This window comes from Oncorhynchus keta, chromosome 17 (genome assembly GCF_023373465.1).
Source record: "Oncorhynchus keta strain PuntledgeMale-10-30-2019 chromosome 17, Oket_V2, whole genome shotgun sequence".
In the NCBI taxonomy this organism is placed as follows: domain Eukaryota; kingdom Metazoa; phylum Chordata; class Actinopteri; order Salmoniformes; family Salmonidae; genus Oncorhynchus; species Oncorhynchus keta.
The window spans coordinates 59,225,015-59,237,514 of NC_068437.1; the positions used below are offsets into that span (position 1 = coordinate 59,225,015).

Below are 12,500 nucleotides of genomic sequence, written 5' to 3' on the forward strand. Positions count from 1 at the left end.
TGTGACGTGTACGGATGCTGTAGTGCTCGCCATTGGACAGAGCAGCTAAAAATAAATGACATGACTAGATTGAGCTACTTAACATTGGTTAAGCATATATCTGGGCTAGAACCCAGCAGGCAAAACAGCTAGTTGGGTTAGTTTGTAACGGCTTTCTTCCGTTGAAGGAGAGTAAGACCAAAATGCAGCGTGGTTAGTTTGATACATCTTTAATAAAAGAAAACACGAACAATACAAAAACAACAAACGTAACAAGAAAACCTATACAGCCTATCTGGTGACAACTAACACAGAGACAGGAACAATCACCCACGAAACACTCAAAGAATATGGCTGCCTAAATATGGTTCCCAATCAGAGACTACACGATAATCACCTGACTCTGATTGAGAACCGCCTCAGGCAGCCATAGATCATGCTAGACACCCCACAAAACCCCATGACAAAAACGCACCACAATAACCCATGTCACACCCTGGCCTGACCAAATAAATGAAGACAAACATACATTACTTGACCAGGGCGATGACAGAAGCCCCCCTAAGGTGCGGACTCCGGACGCACATCAAAACAATAGGGAGGGTCCGGGTGAGGGCGTCTGTCCATGGTGGTGGCTCCCGGCTCGGGACGTGGACCCCATTCCATCAATGTCTTAGTTCCGCCCCTCGCGTCCTGGGATAGTCCACCCTCGCCGCCGACCATGGCCTAGTAGTCCTCACCCAGAACCCCACTGGACTGAGGGGCAGCTCGGGACTGAGGGGGCAGCTCTGCACTGAGGGGCAGCTCTGCACTGAGGGAAGCTCAGTCAGGTAGTTATCCGGCAGATCCTGGCTGGCTGGGGGATCTGGAAGAGTCTGGTTGACTGGCGGATCTGGAAGAGTCTGGTTGACTGGCGGATCTGGAAGAGTCTGGTTGACTGGCGGATCTGGAAGAGTCTGGTTGACTGGCGGATCTGGAAGAGTCTGGTTGACTGGGCGGATCTGGAAGAGTCTGGTTGACTGGCAGATCTGGAAGATCATGGCTGACTGGCAGATCCTGGCAGACTGGCAGCTCCATGCAAACTGGCAGCTCTGGCTGCTCCATGCAGACTGACAGCTCAGACTGACAGCTCTGGCTGTAGAGGAGGAAGGCTCTGGCTGCGCTGAACAGGCGGGAGACTCCCGGCAGCGCAGGAGAGGAGAAAGGCTCTGGCTGCGCTGAACAGGTGGAGACTCCAGCAGCGCTGAGAGGAGGAAAGGCTCTGATAGCGCTAGACAGGCGAGGCGCACTGAAGGCCTGGTGCGTGGTGCTGGCACTGGTAGTACTGGACCGGTGACACGCACAGGAAGCCTGGTGCGGGGAGCTGCCACAGGAGGACTGGTGTGTGGAGGTGGCTATGGATAGACCGGACCGTGCAGGCGCACTGGAGCTCTTGAGCACCGAGCCTGCCCAACCTTACCTGGCTCGATGCCCACTCTAGCCCGGCCAATACGAAGGGCTGGTATGAACCGCACTGGGCTATGCACCCGCACTGGAGACACCGTGGTGCTCCATAGCATAACACGGTGCCTGCCCAGTCTCTCTAGCCCCCGGCAAGCACGGGAGTTTGCGCAGGTCTCCTAACTGGCATAGCCATACTCCCTGTGAGCCACCCCCAAGACATTTTTGTACAGCAGAGGTACAGAAGGTACAGCAGAGCTGATGACCGGTGGTTGGGGTTTGCTGTCATGTTGATGATACTGGCCTGTTGTAGAAGGTACAGCAGAGCTGATGGACGGTGGTTGGGGGTGTGGTTGTCATGTTGATGATACTGGCCTGTTGTAGAAGGTACAGCAGAGCTGATGACCGGTGGTTGGGGTGTGGTTGTCATGTTGATGATACTGGCCTGTTGTAGAAGGTACTTCAGAGCTGATGACCGGTGGTTGGGGGTGTGGCTGTCATGTTGATGATACTGGCCTGTTGTAGAAGGTACAGCAGAGCTGATGACCGGTGGTTGGGGTGTGGTTGTCATGTTGATGATACTGGCCTGTTGTAGAAGGTACAGCAGAGCTGATGACCGGTGGTTGGGGGTGTGGTTGTCATGTTGATGATACTGGCCTGTTGTAGAAGGTACTTCAGAGCTGATGACCGTGGTTGGGGGTGTGGTTGTCATGTTGATGATACTGGCCTGTTGTAGAAGGTACTCAGAGCTGATGACCGGTGGTTGGGGGTGTGGTTGTCATGTTGATGATACTGGCCTGTTGTAGAAGGTACTTCAGAGCTGATGACCGGTGGTTGGGGGTGTGGTTGTCATGTTGATGATACTGGCCTGTTGTAGAAGGTACAGCAGAGCTGATGACCGTGGTTGGGGGTGTGGTTGTCATGTTGATGATACTGGCCTGTTGTAGAAGGTACAGCAGAGCTGATGACCGGTGGTTGGGGGTGTGGTTGTCAGTGTTGATGATACTGGCCTGTTGTAGAAGGTACAGCAGAGCTGATGACCGGTGGTTGGGGGGTTTGGTTGTCATGTTGATGATACTGGCCTGTTGTAGAAGGTACAGCAGAGCTGATGACCGGTGGTTGGGGGTGTGGTTGTCATGTTGATGATACTGGCCTGTTGTAGAAGGTACAGCAGAGCTGATGACCGGTGGTTGGGGGTGTGGTTGTCATGTTGATGATACTGGCCTGTTGTAGAAGGTACAGCAGAGCTGATGACCGGTGGTTGGGGGTGTGGTTGTCATGTTGATGATACTGGACAGTTGTAGAAGGTACAGCAGAGCGGGTGGTTGGGGGTGTGGTTGTCATGTTGATGATACTGGCCTGTTGTAGAAGGTACAGCAGAGCTGATGACCGGTGGTTGGGGGTGTGGTTGTCATGTTGATGATACTGGCCTGTTTGTAGAAGGTACAGCAGAGCTGATGACCGGTGGTTGGGGGGTGTGGTTGTCATGTTGATGATACTGGCCTGTTGTAGAAGGTAATTTACAGCTGATGACCGTGGTTGGGGGTGTGGTTGTCATGTTGATGATACTGGCCTGTTGTAGAAGGTACAGCAGAGCTGATGAACGGTGGTTGGGGGTGTGGTTGTCATGTTGATGATACTGGCCTGTTGTAGAAGGTACAGCAGAGCTGATGACCGGTGGTTGGGGGTGTGGTTGTCATGTTGATGATACTGGCCTGTTGTAGAAGGTACAGCAGAGCTGATGACCGGTGGTTGGGGGGTGTGGTTGTCATGTTGATGATACTGGCCTGTTGTAGAAGGTACAGCAGAGCTGATGACCGGTGGTTGGGGGTGTGGTTGTCATGTTGATGATACTGGCCTGTTGTAGAAGGTACAGCAGAGCTGATGACCGTGGTTGGGGTTTGGTTGTCATGTTGATGATACTGGCCTGTTGTAGAAGGTACAGCAGAGCTGATGACCGGTGGTTGGGGGTGTGGTTGTCATGTTGATGATACTGGCCTGTTGTAGAAGGTACAGCAGAGCTGATGACCGGTGGTTGGGGGTGTGGTTGTCATGTTGATGATACTGGCCTGTTGTAGAAGGTACTCAGAGCTGATGACCGGTGGTTGGGGGTGTGGTTGTCATGTTGATGATACTGGGCCTGTTGTAGAAGGTACAGCAGAGCGGTGGTTGGGGGTGTGGTTGTCATGTTGATGATACTGGCCTGTTGTAGAAGGTACAGCAGAGCTGATGACCGGTGGTTGGGGGTGTGGTTGTCATGTTGATGATACTGGCCTGTTGTAGAAGGTACAGCAGAGCTGATGACCGGTGGTTGGGGGGTGTGGCTGTCATGTTGATGATACTGGCCTGTTGCAGAAGGTACAGCAGAGCTGATGACCGGTGGTTGGGGGTGTGGCTGTCATGTTGATGATACTGGGCCTGTTGTGAAGGTACAGCAGAGCTGATGACCGGTGGTTGGGGGTGGCATGTCATGTTGATGATATGGCCTGTTGTAGAAGGTACTTCAGAGCTGATGACCGGTGGTTGGGGGTGTGGTTGTCATGTTGATGATACTGGCCTGTTGTAGAAGGTACTTCAGAGCTGATGACCGGTGGTTGGGGGTGGTTGTCATGTTGATGATACTGGCCTGTTGTAGTAGCTGCACAGCAGAGCTGATGACCGGTGGTTGGGGGTGTGGTTGTCATGTTGATGATACTGGCCTGTTGTAGAAGGTACAGCAGAGCTGATGACCGGTGGTTGGGGTGTGGCTGTCATGTTGATGATACTGGCCTGTTGTAGAAGGTACAGCAGAGCTGATGACCGTGGTTGGGGGTGTGGTTGTCATGTTGATGATACTGGCCTGTTTAGAAGGTACAGCAGAGCGGTGGTTGGGGGTGGGCTGTCATGTTGATGGTTGGGGTGTGTGGTTGTCATGTTTTGATGATACTGGGCCTGTTGTAGAAGGTACAGCAGAGCTGAGACCGGTGGCTGGGGGGGTGTGGTTGTCATGTTGATGATACTGGCCTGTTGTAGTAGCATGGATAATCAAAAATAAAATACAGCAGAGCTGATGACCGCTGATGAATCAGGGGTGTGGTTGTCATGTTGATGTGATATTTACCTGCTGTAGAAGGTACTTCAGAGCTGATCGGGTGGTTGTGCGTGGTTGTCATGTTGATGATACTGGCCTGTTGTAGAAGGTACAGCAGAGCTGATGACCGGTGGTTGGGGGTGTGGTTGTCATGTTGATGATACTGGCCTGTTGTAGAAGGTACAGCAGAGCTGATGACCGTGGTTGGGGTTGGTTGTCATGTTGATGATACTGGCCTGTTGTAGAAGGTACAGCAGAGCTGATGACCGGTGGTTGGGGGTGTGGTTGTCATGTTGATGATACTGGCCTGTTGTAGAAGGTACAGCAGAGCTGATGACCGGTGGTTGGGGTGTGGTTGTCATGTTGATGATACTGGCCTGTTGTGTAGCTGTACAGCAGAGCTGATGACCGGTGGTTGGGGGTGTGGTTGTCATGTTGATGATACTGGCCTGTTGTAGAAGGTACAGCAGAGCTGATGACCGGTGGTTGGGGGTGTATGTCTGCATGTTGATGATACTGGCCTGTTGTAGAAGGTACTTCAGAGCTGATTGCATAAAAAAGATGAATCAGATATTATTTCACTACACTAAAATGTGACATACATTATATCTTGAAAATATCAATGTAACCTTAAAAAAAATACTTAATTGTTTTTTCAGATGATTCAAGCAACCCTATTTTAGACCACATTTATACCGATCGTTATCACCATGGATGAGAATACCACTTCAAGTTGGACAGAATGACTTCTAAAATAATACAAGATATGCTATGTTAACCTCTGAATGAAGTTAATTTACGACGTTGAATTCATTAGCTGCATTAAGGATACAGTACGTCACTCCTTTGTTTGGGGGAATTTAGTGTTATAGTGTTTGAAGTGCTTAAAACTCTGAGCAATAATCCATTAGCATCCGGAAAGCATGTTCCTGGAACAGCTTTTCTGACTCCACTGCAATTCTCAACTATGGCCCAGTTTCAGGCCGACTATATTGCAGTCGTGCTTGCATGCAGAATTTTATGTTTGCGAGGTCAGACGTCTACAGCTACAGAGTTCAAACATCTTGACTTTTTTTCTCCACATTTTGTTGTCAGCAGCCTGAATTTAAAATTTGAGGTTTTGGGTCACTGACCTACATACAATACCACATAATGTCAAAGTGGAATTATGTTTTTTAAAATGTTTGACAAATTAATAAGAAAATGTCATATTGAGTACAGAGGGGTATGAATACTTTCTGAAGGCACTGTATGTATATTGCTCATATATATATATATATATATATATATATATACATACATACATATACACATATATATTCACATATACATTCACATACACACATCAGTCAAAAGTTTGGACACACCAACTCATTCCAGGGTTTTACGAATATCTATATATATCTATCTATATCCTATATATATCTATCTATATCTATCTATCTATCTATATATATCTATATCTATCTATATCTATCTATATATATATATATCTATATATCTATCTATATCTATGTATATATATTAGATATATATATATATACATCTATAGTATATATATATATATATATGACGTAGTTAGCTTGATAAGTTCAACACCTGTCCAGGCGCTGTATGATCAGCCAGGCATCTACAATGTAGTGAGTCTGGAACATTCCCAGGATGCTGGGAGCTCCATATTCCCTCCCTTAAACCCATTCCAGCAACAACTGTGAGTGAGGAGGGTCTTCGAGGAAAAGATGATCTATTTGAGTAAGCCAGATACTTGAGGACTGGCAAGCAATGAAAATACATGTCCTCGGGTGAGTAAAGGCAAGTGAGATCAGGTGGTAACATTCTAGCCAATGAGAGGGCAGGATACGCGTGCTGACAACACTGCACCAGGAAGTCTGTTGCCTTGTTCCTCTTGCTAGGGAAAAAGGCTACCTTACATTTGTACCGAAGGCTTTTACATGTGACATGATTTGTAGGCTACCCAGACAGGGCTTCTTGGAGGAAAATACTCCTTCAAAATAGTGGGGGTCCATAAAGGCACCAATAAAATGGAGAACATGGCATTTTTCACATAACAAATAGAAGTTCATTTCTGTGACATCTAGCAGCAAATTAATTATTTTAAAGGTTATATCATTTGCAGACTCAAGAGACTATAACCGCGCCAGACAACACACAGATGTTGGGTCTTTTGTCTCGACTGGCTCAGTGCGTTCCACAGGGACGCTGACAACAATGCTCCACAATTGTTAAAGTTGCTGGAGGTCCTTTGGGTGGTAGGCCATTCTTTGATTCACACGGGAAACTGTTTAGTGTAGAGAGAAAACAGCAACATTGCAGTTCTTGACACAAACCGGTGCCCCGTTCCAAGACACATAGACAATCCCTGTCTCAGGGCTTAAAAAAAAAGAAAAATCCTTCTTTAACCCATCTCCCCTTCATCTACACTGATATAAAGTGGTTTTAACAGGTGACAATCACTCAGGGATCATAGCCTTCACCTGGTCAATCTCACAGAAATAGCAGGTGTTCTTAATATTTTGTCCAGTCAGTGTATGTTTCTATCAATCTCAAGATGATGCGTGTTGTTTTATTGGCATAATAAGTCAAGGATTCCAAACTCATAACGCGGCTGTAAGAACAAAAGCTTTAATTGCACTTTCAGACTTCCGATAATTCTTCATTTAAAAGTTTGATAAATATATTTTCATGCAGGATATGGCTAATATCAACACTATAGGTGTTTTAGAGTTGTAGAACACAAACACACCCCCTGTACACACTGTTGGCTATGGATCCACGCAGAGCGACACACTTCATGGTCACTTATTGGCTTTAAACATCATTTATCATACACGACCTGGAGTGCAATTTCAATACCATTTTACAGATGCACTATTGTAAAGTGGCTGTTCCACTGGATGTCATAAGGTGAATGCACCAATTTGTAAGTCGCTCTGGATAAGAGCGTCTGCTAAATGACTTAAATGTAAATGTAAATGTACAGGAGTGCGATTTTACAACTAAGGTTGAGCATAACATACTGCAATCATTTACAACTGTTTTCTCTCCCAAAACGACAGTTATTTTAAAGCTGTGAATAAAAATGGGTGGTATCAGGGAGGAGGAAGGGGGAAAAAGGGGGGACGTATTGCTTAGTCGTCTACGATTGGTTTATAACTCCGTTATGTTAAAACTGGATTCTTAATTTATAGGATAGTCGTTGCTAAGCGGTCTGAGTATCCAGAGTGAAGACGAGGATATTTCAGATCACTGCTATTTACTTCATGGTCCTTCTGTAGCTCAGTTGGTAGAGCATGGCGCTTGTAACGCCAGGGTAGTGGGTTCGATTCCCGGGACCACCCATACGTAGAATGTATGCACACATGACTGTAAGTCGCTTTGGATAAAAGCGTCTGCTAAATGGCATATATTACCTGCAACACACAACTTCTGAACTGGTTTGTACTAAAACAGACTCAGCTATTTATTTAAAAAAAAAAATTAAATCCACACTGAGTGAATACTTCCCTTCCATAACCCATTCTCAGTCGAAGGTGTCTTTCCTATATAAGCCATGCAAGGCATTTACAACGTAGTGCAAGAATCTATCAGGGTTAAGGCAACACGCATATTCCATGGTTGTTAAGGCAGGTGAGAGGAGACTTCACAACACGCACGTAGTCTGGTTGTTAAGGTGAGAGGAGACTACAACACATTAGCTTGGCTAAGTTGAGAGGAGATCATTAAACACGCACGTAGTCTGTTGTTGAGAGACGACAACACGCATTTAGCCCACAGTTGAGGAGACGACAACAATTTATGACGTAGTCTGGTTGTTAAGGTGAGAGGAGACGACAACACGTACGTAGTCTGGTTGTTAAGGTGAGAGGGAGACACACCAATGCACGAAACTATTGTTAAGGTGAGAGACGACAACACGGTCGAGTTTGGGTTGTTGAGAGGACACGACAACACGTACGTAGTCTGGTTGTTAAGGTGAGAGGAGACGACAACACTACGTAGTCTGGTTGTTGAGGTGTGAGAGGAGAATTAGACAACACGTGATGTTAGGCCCGGTTGTTAAGGTGAGAGGAGACGACAACACGTACGTAGTCTGGTTGTTGAGGTGAGAGGAGAGACAACACGTACGTAGTTTGGTTGTTGAGGTGAGAGGAGACGACAACACGTACGTAGTCTGGTTGTTAAGGTGAGAGGAGACGACAACACGTACGTAGTCTGGTTGTTGAGGTGAGAGGAGACGACAACACGTACGTAGTCTGGTTGTTAAGGTGAGAGGAGACGACAACACGTACGTAGTCTGGTTGTTGAGGTGAGAGGAGACGACAACACGCACGTAGTCTGGTTGTTGAGGTGAGAGGAGACGACAACACGTACGTAGTCTGGTTGTTGAGGTGAGAGGAGACGACAACACGTACGTAGTCTGGTTGTTAAGGTGAGAGGAGACGACAACACGTACGTAGTCTGGTTGTTACGTAGGTGAGAGGAGACGACAACACGTACGTAGTCTGGTTGTTGAGTTTGGTTGTTGAGAGGAGACGACAACACGCACGTAGTCTGGTTGTTGAGGTGAGAGGAGACGACAACAACACTGCACGTAGTCTGGTTGCTGAGAGGGAGACACAACACTGCATGAGTCTGGGTTGTTAAGGTGAGAGGAGACCACAACACGTACGTAGTCTGGTTAAGGTGTTAAGTTTGGTTGTTGAGAGGAGACGACAACACGACGTAGTCTGGTTGTTAAGGTGAGAGGAGACTACAAACACGCACGTAGTCTGGTTGTTAAGGTGAGAGGAGACGACAACACGTACGTAGTGGTTGTTAAGTTGAGAGGAGACGACAAATACGTTTTACGTAGTCTGTAAGTTGTTGGATAAGAGAGCAATGACTTAAAATGTAAATGTGTAAACGTAGTCTGGTTGTTGAGGTGAGAGGAGACGACAAACACGTGCTGTTGAGGTGAGAGGAGACGACAACACGTACGTAGTCTGCTGTTAAGGTGGAGGTGAGAGGAGACGACAACACACGTAGTCGTAGTCTGGTTGTTAAGGTGAGAGGAGACGACAACACGACGTAGTCTGGTTGTTAAGGTGAGAGGACGACGTAGTCCAATTTGTAACTGGATAAGACTGCTAAATGACTTAAATGTAAAATGTAAAGGGTCTGGTTGTTAAGGTGAGAGGAGACGACAAACACGCACTGTTGTTGAGGTGAGAGGAGACTTACAACACGCCCTCGGGTTGTTAAGGTGAGAGGAGACGACAACACGTATTTTAGTCTGGTTGTTAAGGTGAGAGGAGACGACAACACGTACGTAGTCTGGTTGTTAAGGTGAGAGGAGAGACAACACGTACGTAGTCTGCTGTTAAGGTGAGAGGAGACGACAACAACACGTGTTAATTGAGAGGAGATCTGGTTGTTAAGGTGAGAGGAGACGACAACACGGCGTAGTCTGGTTGTTAAGGTGAGAGGAGACGACAACACGACGTAGTCTGGTTGTTAAGGTGAGAGGAGACGACAACACGTACGTAGTCTGGTTGTTAAGGTGAGAGGAGACGACAACAACACGTGAGAGGAGACGACGCCACGTAGTCTGGTTGTTAAGGTGAGAGGAGACGACAACACGTACGTAGTCGTAGTCTGGTTGTTAAGGTGAGAGGAGACGACAAACGCACGTAGTCTGGTTGTTAAGGTGAGAGGAGACGACAAAACACGTAGTCTGGTTGTTGAGGAGACGACAACACGTACGTAGTCTGGTTGTTAAGGTGAGAGGAGACGACAAACGTACGTAGTCTGTTGTTGAGGAGACGACAACACGACGTAGTCTGCTGTTAAGGTGAGAGGAGACGACAACACGTACGTAGTCTGGTTGTTAAGGTGAGAGGAGACGACAACACGTACGTAGTCTGGTTAAGGTGAGAGGAGATGACAACACGTACGTAGTCTGGTTGTTAAGGTGAGAGGAGACGACAACACGTACGTAGTCTGGTTGTTAAGGTGAGAGGAGACGACAACACGTACGTAGTCTGGTTGTTAAGGTGAGAGGAGACAGGGCAAACACGTAGTCTGCTGTTAAGGTGAGAGAGGCGACAAACACGACGTAGTCTGGTTGTTAAGGTGAGAGGAGACGACAACACGTACGTAGTCTGGTTGTTGAGGTGAGAGGAGACGACAACACCACGTAGTCTGGTTGTTAAGGTGAGAGGAGACGACAACACGTACGTAGTCTGGTTGTTAAGGTGAGAGGAGATTTACAACACGTACGTAGTCTGATTGTTAAGGTGAGGAGACGACAACACGTACGTAGTCTGGTTGTTAAGGTGAGAGGAGACGACAACACGTACGTAGTCTGGTTGTTAAGGTGAGAGGAGACGCCAAAACACGTAGTCTGGTTGTTGAGGAGACGACAACAGGTAGTCTGGTTGTTAAGGTGAGAGGAGATGAGACAACATGCAGGACTGGTACACAGGTACCACATGACAGCTGTTAGAATGAAAAGTGAGCAGCATAGTTCTCTATTGGTCAGAACTCCAACTTAAAAAGATCTGTGTGATTAACCAGACCAGTTAGGATTAAACCCATACTAGTGTTTCCGTGGCAGCATGACACATGCGTATATAGTTTCAATCTGTGCCAACTAAGATCAGCTGTGTAACCACTTGTCAATTTTACGTAGTAATAACAAGAGTTTCTATGGTATATTGATACATTTTCACATATACGCTACTGTCCTTTAAAAGATGCTATTTATTGTATGTCTTTGTGGTTGTGTTATAATATTGTGCTAGTTTATAAAGTACATAGCTCTAACTGCTAGCATCGTACGAACTCTACTGATCTCACAAGCTTACATTCTGTTTTGCTACAAAAAAAATGTTTCCTCTACCGTGTAGCTCGCCAGATCGGGCTGATTTGTTACGAGACTAATCTAATCTAATCTAATTGCTAAATGGTGTCATATTTGCTGTAGCATTTCTGCTTCTCGTCAGACACACTTGAAAATGGCTCTCCTACTCAATAAGATCCGTGATCTGGTTTCTGTGTTCACCGTGGCTAGCTGAGGACTTTTCACACTCCAGCCCAGTGGATTTTTGGGGTTGGATTATCAGGACAGTGTAAAAAAGGGGTACTGGTGATCTCGGTTCTGTACAGCTGGTATCTCTTTGTCTTTCTAAGCCCAGGGTCGTGTTCAGTAGGCATGAAAACGGAAGAAAGCGCCCCTAAACGGGTGGTAATATCTTGAACTTGTCCAATACGAGGCGCTTGCAAAACAAAACAAAAAAAACGGTCTGTCAAGCACAACGTTTCTTTTTAGTTGCTACGGTGTGCCCAATGAACATGACCCAGGGCTAACGGTGATGTCTCCTCTGTCTGTCCTCTATCCCTGGTCTGTGTCTGTGAGGTAGAAGCCCAGCTTGGCCACAGTCATCTCCTCCTCAGACGCGTCACTTCCCAGAACATCTGTTCCGCTGGGGGTCAGGGGTCAAATACATTAGGGTTTCATTAGTTGAAAGGGTTTCAGAACACCAGACAGATTTGCTGTCTACATTGACAAAAGAGGAATGTAAATGCCAGGAGAGAGCACTGTTAAAAATGGGTCCCATTGTTGACCTCAGTGTTTATCTGTTAAAGAGGAAGGACGCCACACTTACCATCATGTCTGACCAGGCCCTGCTGTATGTAGCGGATATAGGTGAAGAAATCACACACCGCTGTTATCTGGAGGGGTTGGGAATGAGAAACGGGTTTCACAATTTCAAAATAAAAGTTCTGCAATGATAAACGGGTTTCACAATTTCAAAATAAAAGTTCTGCAATGATAAACGGGTTTCACAATTTCAAAATAAAAGTTCTGCAATGATAAACGGGTTTCACAATTTCAAAATAAAATTTCAAAATAAAAGTTCTGCAATGATAAACGGGTTTCACAATTTCAAAATAAAAGTTCTGCAATGATAAACGGGTTTCACAATTTCAAAATAAAAGTTCTGCAATG

The 12,500-nt window shown here is 46.4% G+C and overlaps 1 protein-coding gene and 2 long non-coding RNA genes across 3 annotated transcripts in view; 2 read left to right on the forward strand and 1 right to left on the reverse strand.

Annotated features, from left to right (window-relative positions):
- The first annotated feature begins 3,324 nt into the window (after nucleotides 1-3,324).
- On the forward strand, nucleotides 3,325-4,016 carry LOC127908511 (uncharacterized). The gene is made up of 3 exons (XR_008067524.1): nucleotides 3,325-3,500; nucleotides 3,572-3,705; nucleotides 3,918-4,016. It is a non-coding gene; the product is annotated as an uncharacterized LOC127908511 (long non-coding RNA).
- A 4,291-nt stretch (nucleotides 4,017-8,307) lies between these two features.
- Nucleotides 8,308-11,054, forward strand: LOC127908495 (uncharacterized). Its single transcript, XR_008067432.1, has 9 exons — nucleotides 8,308-8,368; nucleotides 8,653-8,816; nucleotides 8,858-8,939; nucleotides 10,236-10,269; nucleotides 10,341-10,381; nucleotides 10,420-10,542; nucleotides 10,622-10,662; nucleotides 10,791-10,848; nucleotides 10,918-11,054. It is a non-coding gene; the product is annotated as an uncharacterized LOC127908495 (long non-coding RNA).
- An 819-nt stretch (nucleotides 11,055-11,873) lies between these two features.
- LOC118382663 (guanine nucleotide exchange factor for Rab-3A-like) overlaps nucleotides 11,874-12,500 on the reverse strand; it is a 37,114-nt gene continuing 36,487 nt past the window's right edge. The window contains exons 11-12 of the mRNA XM_052466771.1: nucleotides 12,157-12,223; nucleotides 11,874-11,973 (exon numbers count right to left, since the gene is read on the reverse strand). Of these exons, the coding sequence (XP_052322731.1) occupies nucleotides 11,930-11,973; nucleotides 12,157-12,223 (111 nt within the window). The 3' untranslated portion in view covers nucleotides 11,874-11,929. The remainder of the gene's footprint in view (nucleotides 11,974-12,156; nucleotides 12,224-12,500) is intronic.